This window comes from Oncorhynchus keta, chromosome 32, assembly GCF_023373465.1.
Source record: "Oncorhynchus keta strain PuntledgeMale-10-30-2019 chromosome 32, Oket_V2, whole genome shotgun sequence".
Classification (NCBI taxonomy): domain Eukaryota; kingdom Metazoa; phylum Chordata; class Actinopteri; order Salmoniformes; family Salmonidae; genus Oncorhynchus; species Oncorhynchus keta.
Window position 1 is genome coordinate 16,729,286 of NC_068452.1, and position 14,004 is coordinate 16,743,289.

At 46.2% G+C, this 14,004-nt stretch overlaps 1 protein-coding gene across 2 annotated transcripts in view; it reads left to right on the forward strand.

Moving 5' to 3' along the window:
• The window catches only part of LOC118365169 (sodium channel protein type 4 subunit alpha B-like), a 64,220-nt gene that overhangs the window by 43,639 nt on the left and 6,577 nt on the right, over positions 1–14,004 (forward strand). For both annotated transcript variants that reach the window (XM_052490703.1, XM_052490702.1), the window contains exons 18-22: positions 5,188–5,314; positions 5,891–6,045; positions 6,143–6,316; positions 6,492–6,614; positions 6,899–7,180. In XM_052490703.1, the coding sequence (XP_052346663.1) occupies positions 5,188–5,314; positions 5,891–6,045; positions 6,143–6,316; positions 6,492–6,614; positions 6,899–7,180 (861 nt within the window). The remainder of the gene's footprint in view (positions 1–5,187; positions 5,315–5,890; positions 6,046–6,142; positions 6,317–6,491; positions 6,615–6,898; positions 7,181–14,004) is intronic.

Below are 14,004 nucleotides of genomic sequence, written 5' to 3' on the forward strand. Positions count from 1 at the left end.
GTTGAGGGCGGAGGAGTTGCCATACCAGGCTGTGATACAGCCCGACATGATGCTCTCGATTGTGGATCTGTAAAAGTTAGTCAGGATTTTGAGTGACAAGCCACATTTCTTCAGCCTCCTGAGATTGAAGAGGCACTGTTGCGCCTTCTTCACCACACTGTCTGTATGGGTGGACCATTTCAGTTTGTTGTTGATGTTAACGCCGAGGAACTTAGAACTTTCCACTTTCTCCACTGCTGTCCCTTCAATGTAGATAGGGATGTGTTCTCTCTGCTGTTTCATGAAGTCCACGATCATTCTCCTTTGTTTTCTTGACGTTGAGTGAGAGGTTGTTTTGAGGACACAACACTCCGAGTGCCCTCACCTCCTCCCTGTAGGCTGTCTTGTCGTTGGTAATCAAGCCCACTACTGTTGTGTCGTCTGCAAACTTGATGATTGAGTTGGAGCGTGCATGGCCACTCAGTCGTGGGTGAACAGGGAGTACAGGAGGGGGCTGAACACGCACCCTTGTGGGGCCCCAGTGTTAAGGCTCAGCGAGGGGGAGATGTTGTTTCCTACCTGGGGGCGGACCATCAGGAAGTCTAGGAACTAATTGCACAGGGCGGGGTTGATGCCCAGGGCCTCCAGTTTGATGATGAGCTTGGAGGGTACTGTGGTGATATGCAACTTTTCAGGGAAGTTAGGAACAAATACACAGGCAGTTAGAAAAGCTAAGGCTAGCATTTTCAAACAGAAATTTGCATCGTGTAGTACTAACTCAAAAAAAGTTCTGGTAAAGTGTAAAGTCCATGGAGAATAAGAACACCTCCTCCCAGCTGCCCACTACTCTGAGGCTAGGAAACACTGTTAACACTGATAAATCCACTATAATTGAGAATTTTAATAAGCATTTCTCTACGGCTGTCCATGCTTTCCACCTGGCTACCCCTACTGCCCTGCACCCTCCACAGCAACCTGTCCAAGCCCCCACCATTTCTCCTTCACCCAAATCCAGATACCTGATGCTCTGAAAGAGCTAAATCTGGACCCATACAAATCAGCCTGGCGAGACAATCTGGACCCTCTCTTTCTAAAATGATCAACCAAAATTGTTTCAACCCCTATTACTAAATTCTCTTTTGCATCGTCTGAGATTCCCAAAGATTGGAAAGCTGCCGTGGCATCCCCCTCTTCAAAAGGGGTGACACTCTAGACCCAAACTGCTACATACCTATATATATCCTACTCTGTCTTTCTAAGGTCTTCGAAAGCCAAGTTAACAAACAGATTACTGACCATTTCGAATCCCACCGTACCTTCTCCGCTATACAATCTGCTTTCAGGGCTGGTCATGGGTGCACCTCAGCCACGCTCAAGGTCCTAAACGTCATCATAACCGCCATCGATAAGAGACATTACTGTGCAGCCATATTCATCGACCTGGCCAAGGCTTTCGACTCTGTCAATCACCACATTCTTATTGGCAGACTCGACAGCCTTGGTTTCTCAAATGATTGCCTCGTCTGGTTTACCAACTACTTCTCTGATAGAGTTCAGTGTGTCAAATCGGAGGGCCTGTTGTCCGGACCTCTGACAGTCTCTATGGGTGTGCCACAGGGTTCAATTCTCGGGCCGACTCTCTTCTCTGTATACATCAATGATGTCGCTCTTGCTGCTGGTGATTCGCTGATCCACCTCTATGCAGACGACACCATTCTGTATACTTCTGGCCCCTCTTTGGACACTGTTAACTAACCTCCAGACGAGCTTCAATGCCATACAACTCTCCTTCCGTGGCCTCCAACTGCTCTTAAATGCAAGTAAAACTAAATGCATGCTATTCAATCGATCACTGCCCGCACCTACTCGCCCGTCCAGCATCACTACTCTGGAAGGCTCTGACTTAGAATATGTGGACAACTACCTGGGTGTCTGGTTAGACTGTAAACTCTCCTTCCAGACTCACATTAAGCAGCTCCAATCCAAAATTAAATCTAGAATCGGCTTCTTATATATCGCAACAAAGCATCCTTCACTCATGCTGCCAAACATACCTTCGTAAAACTGATCATCCTACCGATCCTCGACTTTGGTGACGGCATCTATAAAATAGCCTCCAACACTCTACTCAACAAACTGGATGCAGTCTATCACAGTGCCATCTGTTTTGTCACCAAAGCCCCATACAGTACCCACCACTGCGACCTGTACGCTCTCGTTGGTTGGCCCTCGCTTCATACTCTTCACCAATCCCACTGGCTACAGGTTATCTACAAGTCTCTGCTAGGTAGAGCCCCGCCTTATCTCAGCTCACTGCTCACCATAGCAGCAGACACTTGTAGCACACACTCCAGCAGGTATATGTCACTGGTCACCCCCAAAGCCAATTCCTCCTTTGGTCATCTTTCCTTACAGTTCTCTGCTGCCAATACCTGGAACGAACTGCAAAAATCTCTGAAGCTGGAGACTCAAATCTCCCTCACTAGCTTTAAGCACCAGCTGTCAGAGCAGCTCACAGATCACTGCACCTGTACATAGCCCATCTGTAAACAGCCCATCTATCTACCTACCTCATCCCCATACTGTATTTATTTATTTATCTTGCTCCTTTGCACCCCAGTATCTCTACTTGCACATTCATCTTCTGCACATCTACAATTCCAGTGTTTAATTGCTATATTATAATGGCCTATGTTTTGCCTTAACTTACCTCATTTGCACTCACTGTATATAGACTTTTATAGACGTTTTCTTTTGTTTTATTGTATTATTGACTGTATGTTTTGTTTATTCCATGTGTAACTCTGTGTTGTTGTATGTGTCGAATTGCTACGCTTTATCTTGGCCAAGTCACAGTTGCAAATGAGAACTTGTTCTCAACTAGCCTACCTGGTTAAATAAAGGTGAAAAAATAAAAAATAAAATGCTGAGCTATAGTCAATGAACAGCATTATTACATAGGTATTCCTCTTGTACAGATAGGATAGGGCAGTGTGCAGTGTGATGGCGATTGCATCGTCTGTGGACCTGTTTGGGCAGCATGCAAATTGAAGTGGGTCTAGGGTGGCCGGTCAGGTGGAGGTGATATGATGTAAGGTGGAGGTGATATGACTTAAGCAAAGAGAAATGACAGTCCATCATTACTTTAAGACATTTCAAGAACTTTGAACGTTTCTTCAAGTGCAGTCGCAAAAACCATCAAGCGCTATGGTGAAACTGTTTCTCATGAAGACCGCCACAGGAATGGAAGACCCTGAGTTACCTCTGCTGCAGAGGATACGTTAATTGGAGTTTACTGTACCTAAGATTGCAGCCCAAATAAATGCTTCACAGAGTTCAAGTAACAGACACATCTCAATATCAACTGTTCAGAGGAGACTCAACTGTTCAGAATCAGGCCTTCATGGTCTAATTGCTGCAAAGAAACCTAAAGGACACCAATAAGTAGAAGAGACTTCCTGGGGTCAAGAAACACGAGCAATGTACAGTAGCCCGGTGAAAATCTGTCCTTTAGTCGGATGAGTCCAAATCTGAGATTTTTTGTTCCAACCGTCGTGTCTTTGTGAGACACAGAGTAGGTGAACGGATGATCTCCGCATGTGTGGTTCCCACCGTATAGCATGGAGGAGGAGGTGTGAGGGTGCTTTGCTGGTGACACTGTCTGTGATTTATTTTGAATTCAAGGCACACTTAACCAGCATGGCTACCACAGCATTCTGCAGTGATACCTCATTCCATCTGGTTTGGGCTTAGTGGGATTATCATTTGTTTTTCAACAGGACAATAACCCAAATCACACCTCCAGCCTGTGTAAGGGCTATTTGACCAAGGAGAGTGATGGAGTGCTGGCCTCCACAATCACATGATCGCAATCCAATTGAGATGGTTTGGGATGAGTTGGACCGCAGAGTGAAGGAAAAGCAGCCAACAAGTGCTCAGCATATGTGGGAACTCCTTCAAGACTGTTGGAAAAGCATTCCTCATGAAGTTTGTTGAGAGAATGCCAAGAGTGTGCAAAGCTGTCATCAAGGCAAAGGGTGGCTAATTTGAAAAATCTCAAATGTATAATGTACTGTATTTGATTCCAAATGTGTTATTTCATAGTTTTGATTTCTTCACTATAATTCCTAGAATGTAGAAAATAGTAAAAATAAAGAAAAACCCTTGAATGAGTAGGTGTGTCCAAACTTTTGACTGGTACTGTATATAATTATAAGAGGTAAATATATATATATATATATATATATATATATATGTATATATATACATATATGTATATATATACCTCGTATATTTGTTTTAGTGTCTTGTAAATACAGAGCATGCCTTTGTCAGTTCCTAAGCAGGCCAAATCATATAACATTTGTTTCATTCAGGAGCTAAAGCCTGAACGATTGAGTAATGCATACCTTTGGCGTGCCTCTAAAATGGATCAAATGACATGTTTCACATGACAGCTCCGCTTACGGCTAAACCCATGGCATTTCAACTCTGACCTCTGCTTTAGCTACCCCAGCTGAGACCCATTTCTCAGAATATGGTGTAAATAAATGATAAAAGGGTAAATAAATAGTTTGATCACATAAACAAAACATGAAATAAGACACCACATCTTGTCAAATTATCAGACAGTGCATATTGACGCACGGTATAAATAAACAAAGCCAGTCTTTTTTCCGTTTTGAGTTACATTTTATGTTCTCAAGTGCAGGGGTTGAATAATTCTTTGGAGCTGACATGTTTACAAACTTTAAAGAGACTGTAGGGCGACAGTTGCTATGTCCTACTTCTTTCCCACAGTGTGTTTACTCATTAGTCTAATGTGACAAGCGGCACTGTATGTGAAAGAGAGATACCATATGAATCTGTGACTGGGCAAAGAGTTATAGACACATAGGTAACTTAAGTCATTCCTCCTCTTACTAAACCAAATCATTTTGTACTGTGTCTCAGCAAAAGTGTCTAGATCTTTATACAATCTGCTCAAAACAGTGAGTAAATAAAGGTCATAAAGGTCACTTACTAAGTTGATGATATAGAAATACATTTAATGTCCAACCCAGTGGGCATGATTAACCTTGGATTTCAAGATACAATTTATTTAAAGTGATTGTTCACATTTTATGTTTTTTATTTATTTTTTGCTATAAGATTAGCTACATATGGGATATCGCATATTATCTAATACAGATGTCTCTCCCACTACAGTTAAAGAAACCTATTGCACCAGACAATGCCTCTTCAATATGCAGCACAGTGGACAATCCCCCTGAAGTGGAAGAAGAGGAGGAAGAAGAGGCAGACACCACCAACCCTGAGAACTGCTGGACCGAGAGTAAGAGGATCTCCCTCTTACAGGCTTGATGCTGCCATGGGAGTCAATATCCACTGAACAAAAATATAAACGAAACATGTAAAGTGTTGTTCCCATATTCCATGAGCTGAAATAAAAGATCCCAGAAATGTTCCATATGCACAAAAAACACATTTCTCTAAAATGTGTTCCATGTTACGTTTATATTTTTGTTCAGTATACTGTAGTTCAGCTACATCAGCCTCCAATGATTTACTTAGTTATCCAGGGGGAAGGAGGGAGAGAGAGCAGGGCTCGCTTACTTAGAGTAGATTTGTTTGAGTCATGTTGCGTTTCCCTGGTTGATATGACAGTGGCTATACTGCCTATTTAAATGGAGGTTCCCTGTATGGTTCAAATGGTAGAAAACACTTTAAGTGAATATGAATTAATTAGCACCCCACTCATCTCCTTTAATTAAATGTGTTTTTTTCACCTGCACTGATTGTAGTTCTGAAATCCCTGATTTGACCAATGTGGATAGTACTGGTAGATGGGGTGCGAGGATTGTTTTGCCTATTCTTACTAATATGTTCTCCTTCCTCAAATCTCTGGTAGAATGCATTGGACGATGCCCGTGCCTTGATTTTGACATCACCGCGGGCAAAGGAAAGACTTGGTGGAACTTCAGGAAGACATGCTTCCTCATTGTGGAGCACAACTACTTTGAGACCTTCATCATCTTCATGATCCTGATGAGCAGCGGCGCTTTGGTGAGATCGAGTGATGCCTTCTTTCAGTGCAACGCAACTAACCGACATACGGTATTTTGAAACAGCTGTCCATAATATTTTGCTCCATTCTTCACAGGCCTTTGAAGACATATACATTGAGCAGCGCAGGACCATAAAAATCATCCTGGAATATGCTGATCAAGTCTTCACCTACGTGTTCATTATTGAGATGCTCCTGAAGTGGGTGGCTTACGGATTCCAGGCCTACTTCACAAACGCATGGTGCTGGCTGGACTTCCTCATTGTGGATGTAAGTCAAAGTATTAACCCCAGCCCATCTGTGTAGTGCATCCTCGTCATAATAAGCTATATTTTATTTTTATCAACATTTATATGTCATATTTAATCAATATAAATTAGCAATATTTCAGTTAATTTGAGAAAGCTTATCTTCACATGTTGTTGTCACGTCCCAAATCTCCTAGGTGTCTTTGATTAGCTTAACGGCTAACATCCTGGGCTATGCTGAACTTGGACCAATCAAATCTCTTCGAACTTTAAGGGCCTTGCGGCCCCTCCGCGCCCTGTCCAGATTTGAGGGAATGAGGGTGAGTGAGTAGTCTTTCATAAGTCGAGAAAACCGAAACAGGAGAGCTGGTGTATTTGAGTCCAAAACATGTAAATCTGTGGCCCTAGAAATGAAATGCATTTGCTGATACATTTTCGAGAATGGATCAACAATCCAAAGAGGATTTCACTCCAATGGGTCTCAGCTGTTCAACATGAATCCCTTTTCACATACTGTACAAGCTCTTCTTTTACTAGGGATTTGACTTGTAGGTTTCCTCAAATGTGTAGGTTTTCTAAAAATGAACCCTAAACCTTTCCACAGGTGGTGGTGAATGCTCTGGTAGGGGCTATTCCTTCCATCTTCAACGTGCTTCTAGTGTGCCTCATCTTCTGGCTCATCTTCAGCATCATGGGTGTAAACCTGTTTGCTGGGAAGTACTACTACTGCTTCAACACCACGTCTGAGGAGAGGTTCTCTGCTGACGTTGTGAATAACAAGACCGAATGCTATCAACTAATGGAGAGTAATGATGACGTGCGCTGGATGAATGCAAAGGTCAACTATGACAACGTGGGCATGGGCTACCTCTCCCTCCTGCAAATAGTGAGTTTCAAAACAGGTTGCTACCATTCTATAGTTGAAATTGTTTAAAGTGGTAATATGGGTGTTGGCCTGTGTTACATGTACAGTGAGGGAAAAAAGTATTTGATCCCCTGCTGATTTTGTACATTTGCCCACTGACAAAGAAATTATCAGTCTATAATTTTAATGGTAGGTTTATTTGAACAGTGAGAGACAGAATAACAACAACAAAAATCCAGAAAAACATGCATGTCAAAATGTGTATAAATGTATTTGTATTTTAATGAGGGAAATAAGTATTTGACCCTCTCTCAATCAGAAAGATTTCTGGCTCCCAGGTGTCTTTCATACAGGTAACGAGCTGAGATTAGGGACACACTCTTAAAGGGAATGCTCCTAATCTCAGTTTGTTACCTGTATAAAAGACACCTGTCCACAGAAGCAATCAGTCAATCAGATTCCAAACTCTCCACCATGGCCAAGACCAAAGAGCTCTCCAAGGATGTCAGGGACAAGATTGTAGACCTACACAAGGCTGGAATGGGCTACAAGACCATCGCCAAGCAGCTTGGTGAGAATGTGACAACAGTTGGTGCGATTATTCGCAAATGGAAGAAACACAAAATAACTGTCAATCTCCCTCGGCCTGGGGCTCCATGCAAGATCTCACCTTGTGGAGTTACAATGATCATGAGAACGGTGAGGAATAAGCCCAGAACTACACGGGAGGATCTTGCCAATGATCTCAAGGCAGCTGTCACGTCTTCTAGGAGAAGTGGGTTGGAGTTAGGCGCAGAGAGCAGAGGGTTCGGACAATCGTATTTTATTCTGGTACAAATGGTCACGCCAAAACACTAGGCACATAAAACTGACCGGCCCAAACAGTCAGGAGAAAATATATGACAAAATGCACATCCACAAACTAACAGAGGAACAATACCGCACAAACATAGGCAACCCTAACAGGTTTAAATAGACATAAATCCAGAAACAAAATAAGAGACAGGCACAACCAATAAGACCAAACGAACAGAAAAGGAAAAAGGGATGGGTGGCGGCTAGTAGACCAGCGACGACGAGCGCCGAGCAACACCCGAACAGGCAGGAGCCTTCCTGCAGGGGACCAGCCACCACCGGCCTGAGGAGAGACACATGAAACGAGGGGTTAATACGATAGTAAGGAGGAAGCTGTAACCTATAACACACCTTGTTTATTCTCCTCAGGACTTTAAATGGCCCCACACACTGAGGCCCCAGCATCCGGCAGGGCAGGCGGAGGGGCAGGTTTCGGGTCGAAAGCCAGACCCAGTCCCCCGGTGCGAACACGGGGGCCTCACTGCGGTGCTGGTCAACGCTCCTCTTCTGCCTTCCACTAGCTTGTTTTAATGATTCCTGGACGGCTCTCCAGGTGTCCTTCGAGCGCTGCACACATTCCTCCACCTCAGGAGCCTCGGTCTGGCTCTGATGCCACATGCACTGGAACGGTGACATGTTAGTAGAGGAGTGGCGGAGGGAATTCTGAGCCACCTCCGCCCATGGGATGTACCTCGCCTATTCACCAGGCCGGTCCCGGCAATAGGACCGCAGAAACCTACCAACATCCTGGTTCACTCTCTCCGCCTGCCCATTACTCTCGGGGTGGAAACCCGAGGTCAAGCTGACCGAGACCCCCAGCCATTCCATGAACGCCCTCCAAACTCTGGACGTGAACTGGGGACACCGATCAGAAACAATGTCCTCAGGCACTCCGTAGTGCTGGAAGACATGGGTAAACAGAGCCTCCGCAGTCTGTAGGGCCGTAGGGAGACCGGGCAATGGGATGAGACGGCAGAAAACCGATCCACAACAACCAGGATCGGTGGTGTTTCCCTGAGACGGGGGAAGATCGGTGAGAAAATCCACCGACAAATGCGACCACGGCTGTTGTGGAGCGGGGAAGGGCTGTAACTTCCCTCTAGGCAGGTGTCGAGGAGCCTTGCTCTGAGCGCACACCGAGCAGGAGGAGACATCAAACCTCACGTCCTTGACCAAAGTGGGCCACCAGTACCTCCCCCTAAGACTCCGCACTGTCCTCTCGATACCAGGATGACCCTAAGAGGGTAGTGTATGGGCCCATCGAATCAACCGATCACGGACACCAAACGGCACGTACTGAACACCTGGACACGTAACGCCCGCTCGATCTCCGCGTTTAACGATTTTCCTCCTCTTCTGACGAGGATCGGACCAATGCGCAGCGTGGTAAGTGCTCATGTTATTTATTAGTAACAGAAACAATAAAAAAACTAAACAGTCCTGTAAGGTGCAGCAACACAAAACAGAAAACAACTACCCACCAAACCCATGTGGGCAAGAGCTACCTAAGTATGGTTCTCAATCAGAGACAACGACAGACAGCTGTCCCTGATTGAGAACCATACCTGGCCAAAAACAAAGAAATACAAAAACATAGAAAAAAGAACATAGAACGCCCACCCTCGTCACACCTTGGCCTAACCAAAAAAAGAGAATAAAAAGCCTCTCTATGGCCAGGGTGTGACACCGCGTCCACCTCCCATACCACCGGTGCTACCAGACATGAAGCTGGGAGGATGGGAGTCGGATCGAAGGGCCGCTCCTCGGTGTCATATAGGCGGGACAGCGCGTCGGCCTTCGTATTGAGGAAGCCTGGTTGATAGGAAATCGTAAAACGCCAAAGAGGGGTCCGGATGAGCCAGCACGGGAGCGTCGGTGAACAGCTCCTTCAGGCGACTGAAAGCTCTGTCCGCCTCTGCAGACCAGCGCATGCTCGCCAGCCCCCCCTTCAGCAGTGAGGTAATGGGAGCAGCCACCTTACCAAAACCCTGGATAAACCTCCGGTAGTAATTGGCAAACCCTAAAAACCGCTGCACCTCCTTTACTGTGGTCGGAGTCGGCCAATTACACACGGCTGTAATGCACGGCTGATAACCCAGGAAGGAAACGGCTTGTTTGGAGAACATACATTTCTCAACCTTGACGTACAGTTCATGCTCCTGCAGTCGGCCCCAGTACCCTATGCACCAGAGACCCGTGCGCAGCGCGTGTGGCAGTTTAATCAGTATATACACTACCACACCCTGCCCGTGCAGGTCTCTGAGAATCTTGTCTAAGAAAGATTGGAAAATGGCTGGAACATTCTTCAACCCATATGGCATGACAAGGTACTCATAATGGCCAGATGTGGGACCAAACGCAGTCTTCCACTCATTTCCCTCCCGGATACGCACCAAATTATACACACTTCTAAGGTCCAGTTTTGCAAAGAAACGCGCCCCGTGAAATGATTCCACCGCCGTGGCGATGAGAGGTAGCGAGAAACTAAACCCCACTGTGATGGAATTTAGACCTCTATAATCAATGCACGGACGCAGACCTCCCTCCTTTTTCTTCACAAAAAAGAAGCTTGAAGAGACGGGTGACGTGGAGGGCCGAATGTACCCCTGTCCCAGAGATTCAGTGACGTATGTCTCCATAGCCACTGTCTCCTCATGGGACAACGGGTACACGTGACTCCTGGGAACTGCAGCGTTTACCAGGAGGTTTATCTCGCAATCCCCTCGTTGATGAGGTGGTAATTGGGTTGCCCTCTTCTTACAGAAGGTGATAGCCAAATCGGCATATTCAGAGGGAATGTGCACAGTGGAAACCTGGTCTGGACTCTCCACCGTCGTCGCACCGATGGAAACTCCTATGCACCTGCCTGAACACTCCTCTGACCACCCTCGGAGAGCCAATGAAATCTCAGGATTGGGATTAGCCAGCCAGGGAATCCAAAGCACCACTGGAAACGCAGGTGAATCAATAAGGAAGAGACTAATCCGCTCCTTATGACCCCCCTGCGTTACCATGTCCAGTGGAACTGTGGCCTCCCCGACCAGCCCTGACCCTAATGGTCAGCTATCTAAGGAGTGCACGGGGAAAGGTTGGTCTACCGACACCAGGGGAATCCCTAGCCTTAACGCGAGCCCACGATCCATAAAGTTCCCAGCTGCGCCTGAATCGACTAGCGCCTTATGCTGTAGAGAGGGAGAAAACTCAGAAAAATAAATTAGTAAGAACATATGACCAACAGGGAGCTCTGGGTGAGTCTGGTGCTGACTCACCTGGGGTGAACGAGGAGTGCTCTGCCTACCATCCCGATTCCCAGATGAGCTCCTCCAGCACCGATCGGCAGTGTCCTCTCTGACCACACCTGGTGCAGGAGGAGCCTCCTCCTCAGGTCCCCCTTGATGCGGCCCCCCCTAACTCCATGGGGATTGGAGCGGGAGGGCCTGGATGTGGAACCAACAGGGCCCGTTCTGGATGCCCGCGGGCAGCCAGCAGGTTGTCCAGTCGGATGGACATGTCAATACGTTCGTCGAAGGAGAGGGTGGTGTCCCAACAAGCTAGCTCCCTGCAGACATCCTCCCTGAGGCTACAGCGATAGTGGTCCATCAGGGCCCTGTCGTTCCAACCCGCCCCAGCGGCCAAGGTCCGGAACTCCAGCGCAAAGTCCTGTGCGCTCCTCGTCTCCTGTCGCAGGTGAAACAGCCGTTCACCCGCCGCTCGGCCCTCCGGTGGGTGGTCGAACGCGGCCTGGAACCGGCGGGTAAACTCTGGGCCATTCCACACTGCGTTGGCCCACTCCAGGGCTCGACCCGTCAGACAGGAGACGAGGACGCTCACGCTCTCCTCCCCCGAGGGAGTCGGACAACCGGTAGCCAGGTACAGCTCCAGCTGTAGTAGGAACCCCTGGCACCCAGCCGTCGTTCCATCGTATTGTATTCCGATACAAACAGTCACGCCAATACACCAGGCGCATAAAACTGACCGGCCCAAACACAGAACCCAAACAGTCCGGAGAAAATAAATTACAAAATGCACATCCACAAACTAACAGAGGAACAATCCCCCACAAACATAGGTGGGCCTAACAGGCTTAACTAGACATAAATCAAGAAATAAGAGACAGGTGCAACCAACAAGACCAAAACAAACAGAAAAGGAAAAAGGGGATCGGTGGGTCGGCTAGTAGACCGGTGACGACGACCGCTGAGCGCCACCCGAACAGGCAGGGAAGGCACATTCGGTGGGAGTCGTGACAGCAGCTGGGACCATAGTCACCAAGAAAACAATTGGTAACACACTACGCCGTGAAGGACTGAAATCCTGCAGCGCCCGCAAGGTTCCCCTGCTCAAGAAAGCACATATTACATGCCCGTCTGAAGTTTGCCAATGAACATCTGAATGATTCAGAGGACAACTGGGTGAAAGTGTTGTGGTCAGATGAGACCAAAATGGAGCTCTTTGGCATCAACTCAACTCGCCGTGTTTGGAGGAGGAGGAATGCTGCCTATGACCCCAAGAACACCATCCCCACCGTCATACATGGAGGTGGAAACATTATGCTTTTGGGGGTGTTTTTCTGCTAAGGGGACAGGACAACTTCACCGCATCAAAGGGACGATGGACGGGACCATGTGCCGTCAGATCTTGGGTGAGAACCTCCTTCCCTCAGCCAGGGCATTGAAAATGGGTTGTGGATGGGTATTTCAGCATGACAATGACCCAAAAAACACGGCAACAAAGGAGAGGCTCGAGAAGAAGCACATTAAGGTCCTGGAGTGGCCTAGCCAGTCTCCAGACCATAATCCCATAGAAAATCTGTGGAGGGAGCTGAAGGTTCGAGTTGCCAAACATCAGCCTCGAAACCCTAATGACTTGGAGAAGATCTGCAAAGAGGAGTGGGACAAAATCCCTCCTGAGATGTGTGCAAACCTGGTGGCCAACTACAAGAAACGTCTGACCTCTGTGATTGCCAACAAGGGTTTTGCCACCAAGACTAAGTCATGTTTTGCAGAGGGGTCAAATACTTATTTCCTTCATTAAAATGCAAATGGATTTATAACATTTTTGACGTGCGTTTTTTTTTTGTTGTTGTTGGTATTCTGTCTCTCACTGTTCAAATAAACCTACCATTAAAATTATAGACGGATAATTTCTTTGTCAGTGGGCAAACGTACAAAATCAGCAGGGGATCAAATACTTTTTTTCCCTCACTGTACATAACCTACTGTTTCTCAGTGGTGGAAAAGGTACCCAATTCTCATACTTGAGTAAAAGTATAGATGCCTTACAGTTTTTCTCATTCGCTTTGGTGCATTTTTCACATCATCCCTAACATGTGCAAAATAACAAGTGCATTTCTCAGAACAATTTGTACAAACTGCAATATACAATAGATATGTTTCTAAAGCTAGTCAGCCACTAAAAATCCTTAGTACATCTCTCAAAAGTAAATATTCATGCCAATGATCATGTCAGTGTCATCAGAATGATAAGTGATTGAGTCATTGTTCACGAACAAGGTCGTCAAAATGTTTAGGCATGTTGTCAATGTAACTGTGTACTTTGACAGTATTACCTGATGTAAACTTAGGTTACAGTTTGGATGACAGTTACTGTATTGAAAATGCACAAGGCTGCACTTCTATGGCATATATCAATTTCAACAGTAATATTTACATATTACTGTATGTGGGTTATTGATTGAAAGAGACTGGGGCACAACCCAAGGGGCACAAAGGAAAAACAACTAAATTAGAAAGAAACACAGAAAACCACCCCAAAGGCACAACTTTTCCCTGAGTCTCATGGCATTGTTTAATCGGACCATGGTGCAAATAGCCTCCTCCTGTTGAGGTGTGAAAAGGCCTCTGCCACCGGTTTGAGGTAATCTTGCAGTCAGTCCTATGTGGGGAAATGCAGTGATGCATCGCATACTTTCACATAGACAAAAACTATGTGAACACACATTTTACTGTAAAACATACAGGTGGGTGCAT